The sequence below is a fragment of the Marmota monax genome, unplaced genomic scaffold (genome assembly GCF_021218885.2).
Source record: "Marmota monax isolate L192 unplaced genomic scaffold, Marmota_monax_Labrador192_F-V1.1 WCK01_AAM20220418_F8-fsc00002, whole genome shotgun sequence".
Taxonomy (NCBI): Eukaryota; Metazoa; Chordata; class Mammalia; order Rodentia; family Sciuridae; genus Marmota; species Marmota monax.
In genome coordinates this window covers 36732498-36757450 of record NW_026693571.1, presented here as the reverse complement: position 1 = coordinate 36757450, position 24953 = coordinate 36732498, and the positions used below count along the sequence as shown (strand labels likewise).

At 37.1% G+C, this 24953-nt stretch overlaps 1 protein-coding gene across 1 annotated transcript in view; it reads right to left on the bottom strand.

The window, feature by feature from the left end:
* Dchs2 (dachsous cadherin-related 2) overlaps nt 1–24953 on the bottom strand; it is a 259692-nt gene that overhangs the window by 28392 nt on the left and 206347 nt on the right. The window contains exon 14 of the mRNA XM_046459227.2: nt 6525–6638. Coding sequence (XP_046315183.1) covers nt 6525–6638 — 114 coding nt within the window. The remainder of the gene's footprint in view (nt 1–6524; nt 6639–24953) is intronic.

Sequence of the window (24953 nt, the reverse complement as noted above, 5' to 3'; positions counted from 1 at the left end):
CAGACTTTTGGGGATGATGTCATGCTCAAGTTTCTCCCCTAAATTAAGAAATTCCTTCTATATAACTGCCTTCTCTAATTTTTATTGCTTTTTCCCCTCTGCCATAGAACAAAATGTCAGATCCCACTTATTATCATTTTGACTATCTGAAATTCCATCAAGTAGAGACTTATCAAATAAGCACATGAAACCAAGAATAAATCCTAGCATTGGTTGCTTCATTTAGTTAAATTAATGGCTCCAACACCTCATTTTTGTGACTTGCTGGAGAAGGTTTTTCAGATCCTATATGGCTAAAGCTCCTTTTCCATGAAATGAGAATATTCATAATGACTTTATAGGGTAGCTGTGCAGACCACATGATACAACATCTCTACATGGAATTTTAGAAGTTTGATTTGCTGGCAAAAGAATCTATACTTTTTCCAGAAACTTGGCCTGGAAGAGCATATTTATTTCTCTGCCTGAACACATTTCCCCATATAACCAACCTAGTTCAGAAAACACTTGAGTTTTATCTTTGATATTGAGTATGTATGTGTGTGGGGGAGTGTGTGTGTGAGAATATTATAGTTAATATTCTGTTACCTCAAAACATTAACTGTTTATGTTCTATATTCAGAACTCATTTTACTATCAAATTTAAAATATCATAAACTCACTATTATTTTTGACATCATATTTTCAGTATTATTTTAAGTCCTGGGACCAAATTAATTTTACACACCACAGTCTGTTTTGTTCAACACACCCCTAACAGAGAATTATGGGTAGCTCCCAATTTTGGCAACTGCAGAATCATTAAGATGTATCTTGTGGGTTGGTGATGAAAGTAGCTGGTCTTGAGAAACATCTGTGGCACAAAGGCTGATTCCTACACCCCTAAATTGTAGGGAAGCCAAGTCTGAGGTGGGTCCATGGCTCTCACCCGATCTCTAGAAAACACAGCATCATGCTATCATGCTATTGTGTTACTGTTTGTAAAGGAAAAATAAAATAGAAAGGCAACACTAAATTGCCACTGTCATTTAGTAGAAAGTGCGCCAATTATGGTGCAGATCAAAGTGGAGTTTTTAATAAAAGGCTTGTGTTTACGCTTTGATAATTGGAATTTTGCACTTGGAATGGATCTATGGGTCTAATGCTTTCCTTGCTTGGTTTTTTATTTTTGGCATCATAACTGGCACATGCTGTGAAAGTTGTGCAAATGGAAAAGACAATAGCCAGTCTATGAGATGACTCAAGGCTGGCACACCTACTAAATCCACATTTTGCCTGCAACGATACACATGAATTTTTCTCAGAGACATCAAAGATGTAGTCATCAGTGAGATGAAAGTACTACCAGGCTGTCTAATGACATGGGCAGAAGTCCACATTTTCCTTATAGCATGAAGCCTTGCAAATATCACCTTTACATTCCTGCTTATGGATTATGTGCCAGTTGTATATTAACTTGAGAAAAAACTGCAGTAATATTTTTCCTTCTAATACATAGCTTTAGTCCAAGTTATAAAATGCACATCAAAATGAGATTAAGATTCTTCAAATGCTACATGCTTGATAAAATAATCAGGTTACTTCAGTCATTTGTACACTGTGTGCACACAACTATATGAACCCAAAGCAGAATGTGACAAATATTTATGTTACCCAATAGCTTTTTAAACTCTCTCCTGCCACAAGCATGTCTTTGAAACATTGAAAGTTTGATCATTTTTGTTTTATGTCAATCTACCAAATAATGGACTGAACACTACCATCTGTTATTTACATACACAGTCTTAGTCTTAGTCAAACTCTAAAATTCCTGCTGGTTTAGACAGTAATAGATGTTTTTAATCCAAAGCAGCATGAAGTTTAAATACAAAAGTCAAACTTTGGCTTGTAACAATGGAACAGAGGTTCTTTGTATTTTTATCTTTTAAAAAAGTGACCACAATTTGAAAGACCAATTTTATTATTTAATCATATATACCAGTTTTCTATTTTAACTAATCCAAGGTTTAAAATACACATATCCAGAAAAATCTCTGTTAGGTATCTTTAGGCACAAATTTAATGATAATGTGTCAAAGATAGTATGAGACATGCATTTAATATCATAATTAAAAATTTAAAAGACTTCATGATAACAGTTATATATATATAATATGATTATATATATATATGATTATATATATACATATATATAATATACACATATTAATGATGCTCATGATCAAGGCAACTAAAATGCTTGATAAGATTTGGATGCATATGATATATATGCACATTACCTATTGTTATGGTTTGGATGTGAGGTGTCCCAATAAAGCTCACATGTGAGACAGTGTAAGAAGATTCAGAGGAGAAATGATTGGGTTGTAAGAGTCTTAACCCAATCAGTGATTTAATCTTCTGATAAGGATTAACTGAGTGGTAACTGAAGTGGTGGGCTATGGCAGGAGGTGGTGGGAACTGGGGTGTGGCCTTGGGTATATATTTGTATCTGGTGAATGGACTCTCTCTCTCTCTGCTTCCAAATCACCTTGTGAGCTGCTTTCCTCTGCTGCACTCTCTGCCATGATGTTCAGCCTCAGCTTAAGCCTGCAGGAATGGAGCCAGCTGTCTATGGATTGAGGCCTCTGAAGCCATAAGCCCTCAAATAAATTCTTCCTCCTCTACAGTTGTGCTAGTCAGGTTACTTAGTCACAGCAGTGAAAAACTGATTAAAATACCTATGCACATACACGTTTATGTGTATATTAAAATGCATTACTGAGTTGGTACAGATGTAAGGAATCCCCAGAAGACAACCCTAACAATGAAAACAGGAATCCTTGAAGGAAAACATGCACCAAAAGTCTATGTTCATTCCAAGACCTTCTTCCATGACTTCCTTGAAATGCCTCTCTGACACTTCAGAATGTGAAAAACAGGTTCAAAGGTTAAAAGGCTAATAGGAAAAAACCAGCATACAGTAGAAACCCAAAAGTTATATTCTAAATGAACAATGAATGTGAAAAAAATTAAAAACTGATGCATAAAACTTAATTTTCTTGACTTTGCATTTGCTGACAAGGAGAGAAAAAATATTTCTTCCAGGAATTCATTAGCTTGGGCCTGAGTTTATGTACTTATACTATCACAGTTAAATGTCTTTTAAAAAGCTCTTAAGAATTAAATTTGCTGGGTGCAGTGGCCCACACCTATAACCCAGTGACTTGGGAGGCTGAGGCAGGAGAATCAAGAGTTCAAAGCCAGCCTCAGCAACAGCAAGGTGCTAAGCACCTCAGTGAGACCCTGTCTCTAAATAAAATAGGGCAGGGGATGTGGCTCAGTGGTTGAGTGCCCCTGAGTTCAATCCCCAGTACCCCCCCCCAAAAAGAATTAAATTTAAATTTGTTCCTGTTTGTTGTAACCAGGTGAATTTTAGAAGGAAAGAAAATCATCTCTGAGGGGCACAAATTCAATCCAGGCTTCAAAGAATCTTCAAAGGAAATGTTTTGAGGACAATGTGGAGGTCATAGTTCACAAGTACAAACATCATACAGAAACCCAGACCCACGAAAAACAACAAGTAAATCCAACAGACAGCAGAATAAAACTTCAAGGACTTACAGTGGTAGAATTACTGCATTCAGAATTATACATATAAATGCAGTGTTGCTAGGTATGGAACCGAGGGACACACACGTGCTAGGCAAATGTTCTAACACTGAGCTACATCCCCAGCCCCACATGCTTAAATATATATAAAAGAACCTTGGAAACATGCACAAGGAACAAGCGATTAAATTTTTTGAAGACCAAAAATATTTGAAAAAGAGCAGAAGAGCTGGGTATGGTGATACACACCTGTAATCCCAGCAATTCAGGAGGCCAAGATAGGAAGAGGATCATAGGTTCAAGGACAGCCTCAGCAATTTAATGACATCCTAAGCAATTTAGGAAGACCCTGTCTCAAAATAAAAAATAAAAAGGGCTAGAGATGTTGCTCAGTGGTAAAGCACTCTTGGGTTCAATACCCAATATAGTACAATACAACACAATAAAAAGAACAGAAGAAAATTCCTGGAAATTAAAAAAAATGAAAAAATATAATTCCTCAGATTGAAAAGCAAAAAGACAAAGAGATGAAAAAGAGGTATAGGAGAGATTTATTTGGTTCCATCTTTGTCAAATTGGTGTTCCAAAGAAAGATACAAATGAATGGCATTTAGATCAGTTGCTGACTTCTTAGAGCAACAGCAGGAAACCAGAAGACAGGCGAGAAATTAACTGTGAGTCTAGAATTATAAGACCAGCAAAAGTATGCATTAAAAATAAGGATTAAATAAAGACATTTTTTACACAACTAAAATCTAAAAGTCACTAAAAGGAGTTATTTGGGGTAGAAAGAAAATGATAATAAAGGGAAGTTTGAGATGTAAGAAAGAAAAGTTTGCAAAGACATTAGCTAAGAAGCAGCTAACTCTATTATAAAATTCTAATTGTTCCTAATTAAAAGAACTAAAACTGTGGTCAACCAAACCATGCAAATAGAAAAAGGAGTATTTGGAGATAAAGAATTATAAGCCTTGTGTAGTACATATGATTTTGTCTCACCTTGGATTCTAACTTTATAATATTAAAATAGCTAGATTAACCATTAAAAGAAGAAAAATAGTTATATAACTTCCAATAAACATAGGGGGAAAAAACATAGGGGAAGACATTTTCAGAAACTGATTGTGTACATACAATGTACAGAAAAATGTCAGAATCAGTGAATTTGCAAACTTGCTTGGTACAAACTCAAAACACAAAAGTTAACTTCAAACATACATACCAACATGGTCAGAAAAAAAAAATTTAATTTACTTCAGCAAGAAAAAGTACAAAATATTTAAGGCAGACCTAACAAAAGATATGCAAACAGGTACATTTCCTTCTTTGCTATTTCTCTTAAACAGGGGGTGGCTTATGCATCTTAAGTCAGTAAAAATGTTGAGCAAAAGGGCCCACAGCATTTCTGAGATGGTGTTTAAATGAAGGTCAAAGAAAATAACACTATTTAGAAATTTGAACACAGTGGAAAATTATACCATTGAAAACAAACTCAGTTATCAATATCCAATTCAGGTTACTGATACCTCTGGAGTGGAAGAAGGGAGCCTGAGGCTCTTTAGCATATGCAACAATATGCTAATTAACTTGATTTAGCCATTCCAATATGCATTCATACTTCTAAGCAGCAGAAAATGGGAAGAGGGAGGAAAGGAGGAAAGATACACAGTGTCTTCCTAAAGTTCTAGTAATGTCTTATTTCTGGAGACAGATAACAAACACATGGGCTTTTATATTTCTATTGTCCATTAGGTATTTTATAAATTTTAATGTATTATCATATAGATATTTCAAAAATGCTTACATAAATTTCAACATAACTAATCGAAAAGTAGATTTCTGTGGGTGACCTCCTTGTTCTGACTCTAGGTAAATTTTATCTGCCTTTTAATAATGTAATCCAGTGGTCGGGGGAAGGTCACGCGTGGGCCACATCAGGAGGGACATGATAGAAAGATCCGGATAGTCTGGGATAACATGGAATCTCTATTATTCTCCTCTTTTCATTAACAGTTTAATCTCAGCTCTTTCCCCAGAGATCTAAGACACCAGGTCGGGAAAGCTCATGGGTCGGTGGTGTTTGAAAACACCTTTTGCCAACAGGTTTCCTTTGTCATTCTTCCACTCTGCCATGGGTGGTGAAGGGATGGAAATTTCCAGCAGACTGCCTCAGAAAGGCTGCTGACCCAAGGCTGCATGGACCAAAAAGCCATAACACCAGCCCTGGCCACCATAAAGGCTTTTCTCTAAGAAATTATGCCCTCCCAATTTTTCCCGTGTGCATGTATTACAGATTAAATAAGGCAGTTGTATGGTAATATAGAAATTATTAAAACCATTCTTCTTGAGGTTTGACAATGAAGCAATAGATATACATCTACTGCATAGCTGTTAGTCAAAAAAGTATGTTTCAAATAATCAATTGGTATTCATTTAAAACACAATAATGGTCGTATTAAAGCTAAATTTAATACATGCTGTATTTGGAAGTAATTTCTTTACCACCACATAGAAACTTTTCCAGCTGTCCTTTCTTGTTGCATTGTTGACATTCAGTGGCGAATTAGAAGAATCTCTGATGAAAATTCCCTAGGGCCAGACATGTGTGCTTATTTTCAATTCAAATTCAGTATCATTGATCTCCACTCTCTATCTCCAATTTTCCCAAACAGGTTAGGAAATTATAAGTAGAAACCAATTCATCTTCAAAAATCCAAAGGACAGGATAAATGCTAATTTGGAAATGTTGAAATAGAATTCTTAGTGACTATACATAAACAAACACACAGATAGTTCTGAATTTCCCAGTAGTTTCTCATTGGCTACTATAAAAATTTCCTGCTAACTTTTAAAATTTTACCTTGAAAATTTTGTAGACTAGTAACATTAAATGGAACAGCAAATAAAGCTATATTATGGTAGAGAAGGATTACCTGAATTGGAGCCCAGGGAACAAACTCCATCTTCATTTCCACTAAAAATTGAGTATTTAATATCATCCTGAATTGAGTCGGAAGCAAAAGCTTTTACCGTCAGGATAGAAGTACCTGTAAACATAAGGTTTAAAAAAGGGCATCTTTAGGAAAATAATATTTCATGGGAAAAAAAGAAGAAGAGCAAACACTTGAGTAATAACTATCATGTTTTCACTGTTCATTAATTCAACAATTACTCAGGAAGCGTCTTCATATGTCAGAATCCATGCTAAGTACTGGGGATACAGAGGCAAGCAAGATAGAGTAATCTCTCTTCATGTGGTGGTTATTAACTAGAGGAAGGAAACACAGTAAATCACTAAACAAAGATGTAATCAAGGTAAATTTCAGACTCTGCTACTTTCCCTGGAAAGAGAAGTAAGGTTATGTGACAGGAGCACTTCTTTCCTGGAGCCAGGCAGAGTGAGGATGAAGGGCCATGGTAACTGGCAGAGAGGATTCGAGGAGGAGGAATAACCAGTACAGAAGTGGTGATCTGGGAAAGGACTGGTACAGCACCAGGACTCAGGGAAGAGGCCTAGAGAGGACGTGGCAGCATCAGCAAGGAGAGTGTCTTTTTCTCAGTTCATTGGGAAGTCATAAAAGCAGTCTAAGGAATGGAATGAAACAACAAAATTTATTTTAAAAAATAACATTTGACTGCTGGCTGAAGAACATAGGAAAGAAGAGAAAAAAATGGAGCAGAGACAGTGTAAGATAATATTACAATAGTCCTAGCAAAAAACAAAGACCCACGACTGTGGGAGGGAAGATGGACCAGGTAGACAGATTGAAAACATATTTTCACACAGTGTCTTGATCATTGGGTGGGAGTGGGAAAGAAGGTTAAAGGAGTATAAAGAGGAGAAATAATTCTTTAACTAGCATCTAGATTAGTAACAGGTAGAAGCAATTCAACTGGAAAGTAACTTTACTACATGACATTAACTCATTAAAAATTTGTTAAAATAGGGAAGAAGCAGTCAAGAGATAACTTCAAGGAAGAAACAAAAATTGAATTAGGTGTAGAAATTGGAAGACAGTAGAGAAGAAAGCCATTTCATGTTATGGGGGACAAACCAGTCACCAGCATGAAAGAATGCACAAGGACTGACAGTGGCAATGAGGTGGTCTGTATGATTAGAGTTGGGAGCCTAGGATGGGCACAGTGGCACACACCTGGAATCCCAGCAACTCTGGAGGCTGAGGCAGTAGGATCATAAGTTCAAAGCCAACCTCATCAACTTAGTGAGACTGTCTCTAAATAAAATATAAAAAGAGCTGAGGATGTGGCTCAGGGGTTAAGTATCCTGGGATCCCTGGGTTCAATCCCAGTATCAAATAATAATAATAATAATTTGCTTTATATTAAGGATTTCAATTATTTCTGTAAAATGACAGATAATAAATCTTTTAGGCTCTGTGGGTTGTGTAGTCTCTGTTGCCAATACTCAACCCTGTCATTGTGGCATGAAAGCAGACAATATGTTAAAAAAAAGTGTGACTGTGTTCCAATAAAACTTTATTTAAAAAATAAAGTAGATGGGTTTTATGTGACAGGAAACCGTGAAGAGAAAATGGAAGATAAACTGAGAAAAGATGCAAAGTGACTTTAAGGCAAGCTGCACACAGCAGTTACTTGTATGAACAACTCTGGGCAAAGAAAGTTATTTACGACAGCTACAAGGGTCCCCAGGTATCTATCTGGGCCTCAGGTCAGTACTTTCATGTCTTTGTTTGTAATATATTATGCCTATATGGCTCACCTCTGCTTTGTTTTCTGTTCTGTTTGTTCATTTCTCTTATTTTTTGTAAAAATATTTTTTAAAAATTAGTCAACTTCACTAAGGTAAAATTTACATGCAATAATAAGCATGTGTTTTAAATATGCAGTTCTATGAGTTTGACAACTACATACACCTATTCGATCAGTATCACTATAAAGACCCAGAAATATTTTCAACACCCACAAATTTTCCTTCTGCTTCCTGCAGTCACTTTCCCCTCACTTTTGACCACATGGCATCGTGGATTTATTTTCTATAACTCAAGATTTGTTTTGTTTCTAAAATTTTATACATTTGTGAGACACACACTCTCTGGCTTCTTTTGCTCAGTGTAATTTTCTGACAACAACATATGTATTGGTTGGTGTTTCAGAAGTACGTTCCATTTTTATTGCAGAGTGATGCTGTATTGCATGGGCACACCAGAATTTGTTTTCCATTCACCTATAGATGGACATTTGGATTACTTCCTATTGGGGGCTACTGTGGCTAAAGTTTCTGTGGACATTCATACCCCAGGGTTTGCATGAATTCATGTCTTCATTCCTTGAGTAAATGTGTGTTTATAGGAAACTACCAAACTATTTTCCAAAGCATTAGTCCTTTTTTACATTCTGGCTGGCCGCATATGAGAATTCTAGTTGCTCCCAATTGAGTGGTATTGTCAGTCTTCGTAATTTTAGTCATCTCAGTGGATATGCAGTGTATCTTATTGTGGTTCTTAGTTTTAATTTTCCTGATGTTTGGTGATACTGAGCATCTTTTTGTGTGCTTATTGGCCACACTTGCACCCTTCTTTTTAGTTCAACCTTGTCCCTGGCTTCCTGGTTTTTACTCACCCATCACTTCTGAAAAAACATTCTGATGGTTTTTGACTGACCCCTTTCCTCTGGTTTTAAGCGTCTAACTTGTGGTAACTGCTTTGAACTCCTGATCTTGCCATGACCCTGCCTCTCCTCTTACTGTCCTTTGCCCCCTGGGATGCCACCTACTGGCAATGTTTGCATGTTGTACTGATGGGGAGAGATGGACAGGAGGGAACCCTGGAGGTCTCTCTGGCTGCTCACTGTACAGCAACAGGGTCCTCTCCAAGATGGTAGTAACAAGGCACAGGAGGAAAAGCGAAAGAACACATTTGAAAAGGAAACAGGACCAGCCCTGATGTCCGAGATGAGTACATTGCAGGAATCATTAACTCAGATGCCATTAAGTAAAAGCAAGAAGCCTGGCCACCTGAAGAGGTCAGAGAAGCGGAGGGGGCAGAGCACTCAGTGTGCCCACGCACCTCAGCTCATTGCTGCGAACAGAGGAAGCAGGCTTCAGGGTGCTTGAGATTCTGGTCTTTCCAAGAGAAGCTTGAAAATTCATGTTTATGTTCATGTGAAATCTCTCAATTTCTAAATGTTGGAAAACAACTAATTAAGAAAACAAATACCACCAGATGGACTGAATGAAACTCAGCTGTGGCTTGGCTCCAGTGCTGAGTCATCCCATCACTGAGAGGAAGATAAGCCTCTCTCTGTTATCAGCCTTTTTAGCATTTGGGCTTTGCTACTTATTTTTAAGCCAGAGACTCGTATGTTGGAAGACTGATCTCTCATCTCCTTGATTTAATTGGTCAAAATGGCACGACAGCAGAAATTTTCTTTTTAACCTTTTGGTGGTGTGAGGGTTGAACCCAGGTCCTTGCATGTGCTCGGCAAGCACTCTACCACTGAGCTACATCTCCAGCCCCAAGGAGATTTTCTATATATTTGTGATTGATATATTCTTATAACTGAATACTAGTTTCTTTTTTTTTGGGGGGGGGGGACGGAACCAGGGACTGAATTCAGGGGCATACGACCACTGAGCCACATCCTCAGTCCTATTTTGCATTTTATTTAGAGATGGGAGCTCACTGAATTGCTTAGGGTCTTGCTAAGTTGCTGAGGCTGGCTTTGAACTCATGATCCTCCTGACTCAGGTTCCCGAGCTGCTGGGATTACAGGCATGAGCCACCACACCCAGCTATATATTAGTGTTACCTTTAAAATTTCGTACACTTGTTAATGATAAGAAAGATATACTAATTACCCCAATTTGATCAGTACACGTTATATACATGCACTTGTATACATATTTATACGTATCACATTGTACTCCAAAAATATGTGTAATCATTAAGTTAATCAAAATATTTAAGAAGTTTAAAGAGATAGAAATGCTTACTATCTGATTTTGATCATTCTGCTCTATATACATCTACCAGATTACCACTCCATACTGCATAAATTTGTACAATTAAAATAATAATTTAAAGAGAAATTTCCTACACTTAAAGTCTATGGTATCTGGCATCTTTTGTTCAATGTAAGGTTGCTTTAAAAAAAATAAATAAAGTGTGTTGTTCTATGTCTCAAAAATGTATTTCTTCATAAGTAGCAGGTACTTAAAGATTGTGGGAAGAAGAAACAGAAAAGGAAACAGAGAGAAAAAGAACACTGAAGTTTTCTAGGCAGAGAAATTAGAATAGTGTTGGTCTGGGTCGACAGGGTCACTCTAAATTAGTGGAAATTATTTTTTAAAAAACAACTCAATGCTACAACATCACATCTGATAGTCTTATCTGCAGAGGTCAAAAAAATAGTACCTTTACGACTGAGCCTCCTCATTGAATCTTACTGCACAGGAACTGGGAACCCCGCTTAAAACCCATTCTGCTGGAGGTTATAACAAAATATCATATCTAAACCAAGTTAAATTGCTGTTTTTTTCTAAATATTTAATATAATTTCAGTGAAAGTAACAGAAAACAAAAAGGCCCTAGATCAGACAGGCTTTTGCTCTAGGATCCTTTCAATGCCTACCTCTCAAAGGAAGAATGCAATGATCACTATAAATGTTAAAGGAAACAAGAATATGATATTGCCCACAGAACTGAAACTTCAGTGAGAACTCAGTGAATGAAGACCCAAAACAGAATTTGTTATGGAGAAAGACAGGAAACTCCAAATTCTATATAGTACTCTCTTTAGAAAAATTATACTTGACGTAAACTGTGACAATATTTAAAAATAATCTATCAGGATTTCTCAATGGTTATTCTATTCAAGCCAGTTATGAAGTCATTTTGGAACAAAGTATCAAATTTTAATCAATCATGGTGGAATCAATTACTACACATGTTGAGAATTCTTTCAAATTGCATTATAATCTCATGGTTGCTTTATTGCATTTCAGGAGACATGTTGTTAACATAAAAATGTCTTGCATTTTTGTTAGGATTTAACCTTTACAGTAGTACACTTCATGCTTTATCTCTTGTGCTCAATTATAGTTGCGTGCTTCCTGACACAATTTATTTTTAAAAACAGGAAATTTTATTTCATCTAACTTGTCATTTACTCTTAAGAATGGCAGTAAGACGAGAAACAGGCAAGATACACAGTCTTGCTGGCGGCCCTTTTTTTCATGGGTTAGGATGCTTATTACATGCCCAATTACAAATGAAAACATGGAGATGGCTCACATTAAAAAGAACAAAGATTGGTACAGAATTGCAAAGAATCATACTAGGCCTTTCTCTTTTAAAGGAAACAATCCTATTTTATTGAAAATAAAATGTTCATCATACCAAATGGAATTACAATGCAAAAGAATTTCATTCAATAAAAACACTTCAAACTAGATACTCAAGTCCTCAGAGAACTGAAAATATATATTCTTTCTCTGACAAAGTTTAAATTTGAGACTGTACTGAGAATATATAAGTTTGAGAATATACACGTACACATATATAAGATCATATATATATATGATCATGTGAATGTATATATATACATCATGTGTATACACACACACACAGACGGACACACATACATATATGATTAAACCAGGGCTCTTTACCACTGAGCTATATTCCCAGTCCTTTTTATTTTTAAATAGGGTCTTACTAAATTTGCTGAAGCTGGCCTCAAACTTATGATCCTCCTGCCTCAGCCTCCTAATTTGGTGAGATTACAGATGTGCACCACCACACCCAACTACAAAGCTGTCCTTCATAAATGAAGGAGACACAAACCTTCCTAAATAAGCAAAAGCTGAGAGAGGTCATCACCACTAAATTGCCTTAAAGGATATGATAAAGGGAGTCCTACTAGTTGCAACAAAAAGACACTAGATGGCAAATGGAAACATGAAAAATACAAGCCTTTCTGGTAACGTCAATATATAGACAAATATAGAATCCTATTAGTCTACACTAGTGGTGCACAAATTGCTGTGAATTCTGACTTATAATGTAAAATCTAAAAACAAAAACTCTAACCACAAAACTATGTCAATAGATACAAAATATAAGAAGGTGTAATATAAAGTGTGCATATAACAAGGGGAGATGTAGAGGTCAAAGTTTTCATGTGCAAATGAAGTTTGGCTTTATTATAATTTTAAAAGAGATTGTTATAAGCTATTTTATGTCATGTGGTATCCACAATAAAAACACCTATAGAAGAAAAACCTGAAATAAGAAGGGAATCAAAGCATGTCAAGCATGCCAGTAGACAAACAAAACAAAACAATGAAACAGAGGAATAGAACCAAAGGAGTAAAGAAGGATGAAATAACTACAAATATAAGGAACAAAATGTTAATAGTATTTTCTATCAGGGATTACTTTAAATATAAATGGACTAAACTCCCAAACTGAAATGCATAGATTAACTGAACTGATTTTTTAACAAATCCAGCTTTGTCCTTTCTATCACACTCACTTTACATATAAGGACACACATATAGGCTGAAAGTGAAAGGATGGGAATAGATACTAAAAGTAAATTCTGTTGAAAATAAAACAGGGATGGCCAGAGTTACATCAGGCAAAACAGATAAAAGAGACAAAGAACATGGCCTAGTACTAACAAATTCAATTCATCGGGAAGATATAATAACTACAATCAGCATAGCACCCAAATATCTAAAGCAAACATTGGCAGAATTGAAGAGAGAATTAGTGACCCCAATATAGCAAATTTTAATACACAACCTTCAATAATTGATAGATAAACTAAGCAACACGGGACTTGAATAAAACTGCATACCAGTTGACCTAATGGACATATAAAGGACATTTCACTCAACAAGAGCACAGAATACAGATTCTCTTCAAGTGCATGCAGAATATTCTCCAGGATAACTCACATGCTAGCTTACAAAACAAGTCCTAATAACTTTAGCAAGATTGAAATCATACCAAATATCTTTTCCAACCATAATAGAATGAAACTTGAAATCATTAGCAAAAGGAAAACTGGAAAATCCCCAAATATGTGAACAACCAACGCACCAACAAAGAAATAAAAAGGGAAATTAGAAACAAAATATCTTGAGATGAAACAAAAGCACAACATCCCCAAAATTATGGGATGCAGCAAAAGCTGTTCTGAGAGGAAAGTTACCAATGGCAAATGCCTCCATTAAAAATCTCAAATCAACAATGCAAGGTTATATCACAAGGAACTACAAAAAGAAGAATAAACTGACCCCAAAGTTAGTAGAAGGAAGGAATTAATAAAGATTCAAGTGGAAACAAACTAGAGAAAATAAAAACAATAGAAAAAATTGACTAACAATTGCTATTTTTTTTTAAAATATCAACAAAATTGACAAACTCCAATTAAAAGAGAGAGACTCATCAAAAATAGAAGTGGAAGAGGAGATTATCACTGATACCACAGAAATTTAAAAAGGGAATCAAGAGACCTCAATGAACAATTATAGTATATGCCAACAAGTTAAATATCATAGAAAAAAAGAATACATTTCTAGAAACATACTACCTGCCAGAACTGTTCATGAAGAAATAGAATTTTGAGTAGACCTATGTAATAAAGGACATTGAATTTTTAATAAAAAATTCCCAACCACAAAAAAACCAGGACCAGATTTCTTCACTGGAGAATTCTAACAAATATTTAAAGAACTAATGTCGATGCCAATCCTCCTGAAACTCTTTCAAAAAACTTAAAAAAGGAGGCAACCCTTCTAAACTCATTTTATGATATCAACATTACTTTGAGACAAAAACTAGACAAAGATACTGCAAGGAAAGAAAACTACAGATCATTTTCTTTTCTTTTTCTTTCTTTTCTTTTTCTTTTTTTGCAGGTACACTAAATTAACATACCTGAACAAAATCATCAACAAAATAGTAGCAAACAGAATTTAATAGCACATTCCAAGGTTCATACATCATTACCAAGTGGAATTTATCCCTTTCAAGGATATAAGGATAGTTCAACATATGAAAATAAATTAAGGTGGCATACAACATTAACCAAGTAAAGTATAAAAATTGCAAAATCAAGAATTAAAACAAATGGGATGGATTCAAACTAAAAAGTGTTTTTTTTTCTCAGCAAAAGAAATAATATGTGACGTGAACAGGGAGCCTACATCCTGGGAACAAATTTTTACTCCTCACACATCAGATAGAGCTCTAATCTCTAGGGTATATAAAGAGCTCAACAAGATAAGCACCAAAAATCCAAATAATCCAATCAATAAATGGTCCAAGGACCTGAACAGACACTTCTCAGAAGAGGATATACAATCAATCAACAAATATACGAAAAAATGCTCATCATCTCTAGCATTCAGAGAAATGCAAATTTAAACTACTCTAAGATACCATCTCATTCCAGTAAGAGTGGCAGCCATTGCGAAGACAAACAACAACAAGTGCTGGCGAGGATGTGGGAAAAAGGTACACTCATACATTGCTGGTGGGACTGCAGATTGGTGCAGCCAATTTGGAAGCAGTATGGAGATTTATTGGAAAGCTAGGAATGGAACCACCATTTGACCCAGCTATTCCTCTTCTTGGACTATACCCAAAGGACCTAAAAAACAGCATACTACAGGGACACAGCCACATCAATGTTTATAGCAGAACAATTCACAATAGCTAAATTGTGGAGCCAACCTAGACGTCCTTCAGTGGATGAATGGATTAAAAAATGTGGCATTTATACACAATGGAATATTACTCAGCAATAAAAAGAATAAGATCATGGCATTTGCAGGGAAATAGATGGCATTAGAGAAGATTATGCTAAGTGAAGTTAGCCAATCCCCCCAAAAAACAAATGCCGAATGTCTCCTCTGATATAAGGGGGGTGACTCAAAATGGGTTGGGAGGGAGAGCAAGGGAGGAAGATTACCTCTAGATAGGGAATAGGGGTGGGAGGGAAAGGGAAGGAGAAGGGGAATAGCATGGATGGTGTAAGGAGACCCTCATCATTATACAGAATACATGTATGAAGATGTGACAGGATAAATTGTGGTAAAAAGGTGTATTAAGAATTGTAAAGCAAAAAAAAAAAAAAAGTGCTACTTAACCAACAAAAAAAAAATTGCAAAATCAGCTCAATAGATACAAAAAGTCATAATTAAAATTAAACATGCTTGCTTGATTAAAAACAAAACAAACTAGAAATAGAAGGAAATAATATACATAATAAAGGCCATCAACACACAAAATTAGTTATATTTCTGTGTAGTAGCAATGAAAAAATCCATCCAGGAAATTGGACAATTCCAAATACACCAGCATCAAAAACAATAAATACATGAGAATAAATTTAACCAAGGAGAAAAAAAGATTTACATATTGAAAACTATAAAAAAATGCTGACAGAAGTTAAAGAACACACAAATAAACAGAAAGACATTCCCCTTATTCATAGAGTGGGAGATAATATTGTTAAAACGTCCATACTACCCAAAGCAACCTGTAAAATTAAATTCAGTCCCTACCAAAATTCCAATGAAATTGTTTTTCAGAAATAGTAAAAATAGCCCTAAAATTCATATGGAACTTCAAAGGACTCTGAACAGCCTAATAACAACAGCAACAAAAACCTGGAGAAAAACAAAGCTAGCGGTCTCACACATCCTTACTGCTAATCATATTATAAGGCTAGAATAATCAAAACAGTATGTTTCTGGCATAACAATAGACACAAAGACTTACAGCATTATTCTTAGAAATAAATTCTCCATATATGATCAATGGTCTTTAAGAAAGTTGCCCAGGCTATACAAAGGGTACTAGGAAAATTGGATATCTAGATGTAAAATAATGAAATTAGACCCTTACATTATACCATATACAAAACTTAACTCAAAATAGGCTGGGAACAGTGGCCCAACCTTGTAGTCCCAGCATCTTGGGAGGCTGAGGCAGGAGGATCACAAGTTTAAAGACAGCCTCAGCAACTTAGTGAGGTTCTAAGCAACTTAGACCCTGTCTCAAAATAAAATATAAAAAGGGCTGGTTAAGTGCCCCTGGATTCAACCCCTGGTACATAAACAAAAACCCCAAACAACTCAAAACAGATTAAACTCTTAGATATAAGACCTGAAACCGTAAAATTCCTAGAAGAAAACAGAGGAAAAACTTCCTGACATTATATTTAGCAGAGATTTATTGGCTATGTCATGAAAACCGCAGCCAAGGAAAACAAAAATAAACAAATGGAACTGCATCATTTTTTTTTCCTCAGGGGGAAAAAAAAAAAAAAACCATCAATAGAGTGAAAAGTCAGACGGGAGAAAATATTTGCAAATCCTGTATCTAAGGAAGTTTTATCCAAAACAGCTTCTACAGACAATCAAGGAAAAAACCTGATTAAAAAGTGGAAAAGGACTCAGATAAACATTTCTCCAAAGAAGATATACAAATGGCCAAGAAATATGATGAAGTGCTCAGTATCATGAATCATCAATACCACAGGAGCTCTCATAGCACATCTGTTAGAATGGCCACTATAAAAACAAAACAAAACAACACAGCAATAAAAAAAGAGCAGGCAATGATAAGTATTGATAAAGATGTAGAAAAATGTGAACGTTTATTGGTAAGAATGGGAAATGGTGCAACCATTATGGACCACAGTAGGGAAATTCTTCAAAAAATTAAAAACCAGAACTACCGTATGATCCAACAATTCTACTTCTGGGTAGATGTCCAAAAGAACTGGAGACAGGACCTCTACATATTTGTACTCATGTTCATTCCCACAGGTGGAAGCATCCTAAATGTCTACCCATTGATGAAAGTATAGTCAAAAGTTGGCATACACATACCCTGGAATATTATTCAGCCTTTTAAATGGAAGGAAATCCTGCCATATGCTACAAAAAGGAAGAACTTGAGGCCATTATGTGAAACAAGTCAGTCACAACCCCCCCCCACCCACAAAACCAAATGCTACACAATTCCACTTACATGAAGTATCTAAAATAGACTTCTAGAAACAGAAGGTAGAATGACATTTGAAATGAGCTGGGGGAGGGAACCAAGGGGAATGGTTCAGTCAGCGTAGAGTTTCAGTTTTGCAAAATGTGAAATCTGTTGCACAGTGATATGAATATAATTGACACTGTTATACATTTAGTCATGGTTAAGGAGGTAAATGTTCTTTTATTAGAATAAGAGAAGAAATGGTGTTGCTTTTTCCTTCCCACCAAAAAACAAAACAACAACAACACACACACACACAAAAAAAAAACAACAGAGAGAGAGAGAGAGAGAAGGAAGGAAAAAAGAAGGAACTCACTCCTAGGAAACAAAGTACAGAAAAGCACAGAAAATGTATACTCAAAAGGAATAATTTTCCAAATCTTACACACATGTGAAAATGATGCTTTAAAATGGTAATTTATGTATTTTTGAATCTATTTTACTTTGTGAACACCTTAAGAAATAATAGAGGAAGTTATTAAATTGCTTACGGACTTTTTGTAAGTTTTAGCAAAGAGGTGGGAAAGAAAACCAACTAGAGTTAAGGCGTCTGTGAGAAGTACATTTTATTTTAGTGGGCAAGATTTTTAGGAATGATACTGAGGAATGACTGCATTTCTCAACAGAGAATATCTAAAATATTCTCAACAGCTTAGAGAAGGTGGGTGCTGAAGTGATCCCTAGATGTTCCTATCATATCTTTAATTTTGTAAGAGAAGACTATCTTTATTTACAACGTGAGCTGGGGAATTTTTAGTGTTGAGGCAATGTTGGATCTGATCCCACGTCCTGCTTGTGGGTCTGGTGTGTCTGGCCCTCTTTCACTGCCCAGCCATTTCCTGTCTGGGTTTCCTTTCCCATGTTGTCAGTCAAACTTTAGATTCTCTGCATTTTCAAGATCCATCCATATTCTCCTTTCCAGATCCTGAAACCCAAGACCCAGCCAGAATCTGAAGCCCACACAGATTCAAAAAGATAGATCACACGGTATTTCTGTACCAAATGATTCTCAACTTTGGTTTTGAGATGCACATTTCCAACTATCTAATTACACTTCACTCAAGAAAATGCCTTTTAGGATGTTTTCAGTTGCCAAGTAATGAAGTTACAATCTATTATTTTAATGATTCCATTTGATTGTCACAAGAGCTGCTTAGGAAGAGATCATTGTTATCCTCAAAATAATCTGAAACCAGGCTTCAAACACCCACAAAAAATAGGTGCTAAATAGGGCATCTTAATATTTACACTAAATAATTTTTATTCCATTTTTTTGATTTAAGTATTAGCGAAAGTTCTTGGTAGGTTTTAAAGTGCCATAAATCACAACTGTCTAAATCTCTGCCAGCTTTCAAAAACAGAACAAAATACCCCTCTGATCCTCAGGGCCCTTCAAACAGTGGTTTTGTCACATTCCTTTCCTCCCCTTCATCGCCAAACCTTGTCAAAAGTGCTCTGAATGGCCTGTCCCCACCTTTTCACGCTGCACCTCACTGTGCTTTGGCTACTAAAATAAAACTCCAGCAAATTAGTTCTCGACACAGTTCCCAATTCCCTCCTAAGATGCTAAATTCTGCTGAGCTGTGAACAGTTTCTGTAAGAAGCCACAGCCGAGTCCAGAACTCATGTTAGACAGCCTGGGCCTTGTATTATTCTTGGCCAAAATCCTGAACAACTTCCACAGAGCAGCCCTGCTCCTTGGGACTTCTCTGGACTCCCTCAGGCCTCTGGTTTGCTCACAGTGCCTCTCCGGGTTGTATCATCCTTCACACTTGTCGCACGGACTTCTTTCAGACATTCTTTCCTTTCTTCCATGTTTGCATCACCCAACGGCAAGTTGACATCCTCAGACCATCTCAGGTAAGACTGCCCTCACTCAGCAGAGGCGATGGATTGTGAGCACCACAGTCCCCTCCCCATGGGTACAAACTCACCACTCTCTTTGGCTTTGGGGACAGGGACCCAATTGGGATAGCTGCCACTTTTCAGTTTCTACTTTACCAAGCCTCTGCTCCAAATTAGATATACTGATTGCTTCCTGCTTCTGGAAGGTGTCAACTCCTTTTCTTTTAACACTGTCCTCCCAGGGATTGTCACAGCCACCCTGAGCCCCCTGTTTCCATCCCCTTTACAGATGCTTTATTTCTTCAAACTCCTGTAAAACACTAATGCTTCTTTGAATTTTCTCACTTATCTTTCTATCCTTGGGGAAATGCATGGGAGTTTCTACCCATTAACGGTGTACCTCAGAGGAGTCTCACTGAATTGGGTGGGGTGGGGTGGATGTCCAAGTATTTTGTTTTTTAAAATACCCCACCCTGGTGTCTAAGTAATAACCAGGTCCCACTGAAACCCTGGTGGAGCACACAGCCTCATCTTCCCTCACTGTGGAGGCTTTAATGAGACCCTGGCTATTGGTCACGTGGATCCCTGCGGTATCCTCCTAGCTCATCTCTCTCCTCCAGGCCTCCCTTCACACAGCTTTGAAGGGAGCTTTCTACCATATCAAAGTGTTTTTGATAACTCACAGGCCTTTGCTGTTTCTCTCTTCCAAATTATCTCTGGGAAGCACACGGACCTCCTGCCGACCACTACTCAGCTATTCCAGATAAGATGCTTCTAGAGACAGCCTTCAGAGTGGGAGAAAATCTTTGCCACTTGTACCTCAGATAGAGCATTGATCTCCAGGATGTATAAAGAACTCAAAAAACTTCACACCAAAACCCAAATGACCCAATCAATAAATGGGCAAAGAAACTGAACAGATATTTCACAGAAGAAGAAATTCAATTGGTCAACAAATACATTAAAAAAAAAAGTTCAACCTCACTAGCAATTAGAAAAATGCAAATTAAAACTATACTGAGATTATTCTCACTGCAGTCAAGAGTGGCAATTATCAAGAATACAAGTAACAATAAATGTTGATGAGGGTGTGGGGAGAAAGGTACACTCATACATTTCCAGTAGGACTGCAAATTTGTGCAACCACTCTGGAAACCAGTATGGTGATTCCTCAGAAAACTTGGAATAGAACCACCATTTGACCCAGTTATTCCACTCTTTGGTGTATACCCAAAGGACTTAAAAACAGCATACTACAGTGATGCAGTCATGTCAATGTTTACAGTAGCTTAATTCACATTAGCCAAATTATAGAACCAATCTAGGTTTCCTTCAACAGATGAATGGATGAAGAATGTGATGCATATACACAATGGATTATAACTCAGCCATAAAGAAGAATGGCATTTGCCAGTAAATGGATGAGACTGGAGACTATCATGCTAAGTGAAATAAGCCAATCCCCAAAACCAAAGTCTGAATGTTCTCTCTGGTATGTAAATACTGAATCACAACAGGTGGGGCAGAAGGAGGAGTGGGAAGGTTCATTGGATCAGACAGGGAGGAAATGAGGGGAAGGGAGAGGGAATAGGGATGGGAAAGACAGTAGAATGAATTGGACATCACATTCCTGTGTTCACACATGAATAGTGTAACTCCACATCAGGTACAACCACAAAAATGAGAAGTTATATTCCATGTATGTTTGATATGTCCAAATACATTCTACTATCATGTATAACTAAAAAGAAAATAAATGAAATTTTTTAAAAAGCTGCTTCACCTGACAGTGAGCTCACCACAATCTTTAGTCTCCAAGTTTTTGTGCGTGATGCCATTTCCTCTGCCTGGCACAAACTGTCTCCCCTCTCCCCAAATTCTTATTTGGGCAGAAGCCTTTTGTCTTAGAAGTAAACAATGATGGTAAAATGACTTCATTTAATATTTGGTGAAGACCTTACAGGTACAAACTTCCTCTAGCTTTGTTACACTAACAGAAGCTCCTCCCAGCTAATTCTAACTCACATTCATCTCGTATCTTAGACTTAAGACAATTGATAATAAGGAAGGTAAAATACTTCAGGGAATATGAAGTGCTGATTTGATCATGAAAACCATCTTATAAAAGAGTAGATGAAAAAAAAGATTTTTTTCTAAATAGTCCTTTAGAAAACTGAACACAGAGCATACAAAGTCAAGCCAACATCTGATAGGAGAGATGTTGAGGAGGACAGAACAGTGAGGTATCCCCCAAGAATATAAATAAAAGTGTCTCTCAAGGGCTAAAAATTTATGAAGTGAAAAAATTACAATTTCACAGAGAACATCTTAAATGTACAAAGAAAAAATAGTTCTTTAAAACAAATTATTGATCTACTATCTCTTAGGAGCACCATTCTGATGGACAGTAGGAAGAAATGACCATTTTTAAAATGCTATGTAATGTTGTCTCTGTCTTTTCCCTTTAAACACCATTTTTAGATAACTTACTTTGGGTATGTGCTCAATTTTTGAGTTTCCCTGCCTCTTGTGTTGCTCCTCAATAAGATGACACTGGTGGGTAGGTGTGTGTGTCTGGTGGAGGGGTCTTGCAGGTGGGATCCTTTTGTGCTACCAGCTCCTAGAGTTCATCAGTGAATCTGGTCTGTCATGTCAATGTGGCCAAGTTTAGGACTCCATCCTTGGTGACATGACCTCATGTGAGCTTCTAATGATGCTAAAGACCCTTTGAAATGCCACATGTTCCTTCCTATGTTCAGGTTGTCCCTGCACAGATTTGGGGGTGAGGTCATCTTATCCCTTGCAGCAATGGTCCCCGTGGTGGGCCCACTGGAGATCTGTGTCCTCAAGTGAGCCGACTGGGATTCCAGGATGTCTTCGGGCCTTTGCAAGAGCCAAACAAGGATGGAGCACTTCCCTGTACCTCTGTACCTGAATATGTTGCCAATTTTACTCTGCTGCCCCCTGATCTGTGTGAGCAAAGAGCCATCCTGGAAGACAGTGTTCTCCCAGGGTCTCAGCGTGTCCTCTGCTCCTAACTTTCCCTTCAGTCGATCTCAATGGCCCCTCCCGATTATAGCTTCTAGAAAGGGGGTCTATCTGGGATGCAAGGTCCCGACCCCTTGATTCCTATACTTTATCTCTCTTGTCCTTCCTATAGTTCCCAGCAACCAGAATGGATGGGTTTCCCTTCTTCCCATGGAGCAGGCTTCATTATGAACCATGTTTGTTTATATCATGAACCACAGATTTTGTTTGTGAAAGACAGAATATTCTTTCTTTGTATTCCTACTGTAATGATCCTAATGCTTTCTACAATAAGTGGACATCTCTTGTAGAATAGACAAAAACTCTTATCCACAGAGAGGTAACAGAGAATATTAATATAGTTCAAAAACATTCACCTGGGCTGGGAATGTAGCTCCGCGGTAGAGGACTTATCTAGCATGTACGAGGTCCTTGGGTGTGATCTCCAAGACCACACACACACACACACACACACACACACACATACACACACACTAACCCTGCTATCTATATAATGCTTCAGCGAAGACATCACAAGCTCCTACTTGGCAGTGCTGGAGAAGTTTAGCTTGAGAAAAGGGCAACACAGGCTGATGACATTCAACACTTGAGTCACATCCTGCTCCTAATTGTTGAGGATTAGCAAACAAAATTTTGATTATAATTTGTCTCCCTGTATCTTTTTTTTTTCCTAGAAATAATCTGTCATTTCAACATGCCTATTGTAATCCATATGGGCATCACAGTTCAGCAAACATGATTTTTAAAGTGGCTTCATAACATAGGCATCCGTCTCTTTCATCTTGGTTACTACTCCCACTCTGGGAATAGGAACCTCTTATTATATTATTGAAAAGAGGTCCTGAGCGTCTATGGCTGAGGCCCAACTGTGGGACTGGGGTGAGTTCACAAAGATAAAACCTGCATTGGGAGGTAGATATCTTCTGTGAAAACTTGACCTGGTCTAGGGCTTTGCTACTTCTATTCCCTTCAGAGCTACCTTGGAATCAGAGGAGAGGTAAGGAAATTCCACATTGCTGTTCAAAGGCTACTTAGGTGGTGTCCATTCCAATGAACTTCATCTCAAGTATAAGGGTGGCCCTAAGTAATGAAATAAGAATGAGAGATTTGTTTCCATCTTTTCATTATCATAAAATATTATATGTTGGGCCCTGTGCCAAAGTTGCCAGTGACAGTGTCATTTAATTCCACATTGTGGGGAAGACCATTACCTTGGAAAGTGTAGTTCTTACCTGATTTGAAGAGAAGGAACAGATGGTGGGGCCTTCAAGACTGCAAACATTTCATTCCATCATAACATTGTTATGTACACTGCCTGCTCTGATGAGAACTTATGCCCAGTTAACATTACAGAATCCAAGTAAGGATTTGGGAAAGAAGAAAAAATACCAAAAACAACAACAAAAAGATTACTAGCATCTTCCTACAGCTTAATTTAATCCTTATAGTATCCCTGTGAGGAAATAATTATCATCTCCACTCATAGAGAGAGAATTTTCCCAGCACAAGCAGCAGAAGCATGACCCACTCAGCTACATCAACTTCTGTCATGATTTCCACACTTCAACATTCATGAGCCCTTACTGAAAAGAAGAGCCAGAATTCACGGAATCAACGGCCCAAATGCCAAGAGAAGGATTCTTCCTCCAAAGTATCAATATGCAATTTATTTACTTTACACTATTAAGTATGTTTTATTTCCTAGAGTGCCCCCATGTGTTATCATATTTTAATTTAATTTCAAATTTTCCAAAGTCTGAGTCCTCACTTTCAGTCAGGGTATTAACATAGTTCACAATTTCAATTTTTCCCCTCCGGGTAATTCAGAGAAATGCATGAAGTTGTAAATAGCCCACACTGAGGGTGATGGTTGCTGAGTCAGCCTCATCTGAATAACCAAAGCACTGGAAGCAAAGCAGAAGAAATGCAAGCTGGCTTCTAGAAGTTTTCTTTAAATTGTCTAGTGGATTAAAATATTATAGGTAATAAAGTTTAACTTTTAAAAAGATTCAGGATGACTGTTCTCTCAAATGTCGAGGAAGAGCAGCAGTAAGAGTAGAATGAGAATCACTTGGACAACTTATCTTGACATGCTGTTGAAGGGCCACAATGTGCTTTGTTTTTATGAATAAGTGAATATTTCATGACTGACTCTGTGTTCGTTAGTTCTCTGTTGCTATGATAAAATACCTGAGATAAACAACATAAAAAGAAGAATGGTTTATTTTGGCTTATGGTTTCAGAGGTTTCAGTTCATAGTCCTTTGGCCCCATTGCTCAAGCCTGTGGTGAGTCAGAACATTATGGTGGGGAGCACAAGGCAGAGCAAAGTCATTCACCTTATATCTACAAGGAAGTAGAGAGAGAGGAGCTGGAGCCCTAATATTTCAGGGGCAATCCTCCATGACCTAACTTCTACTAG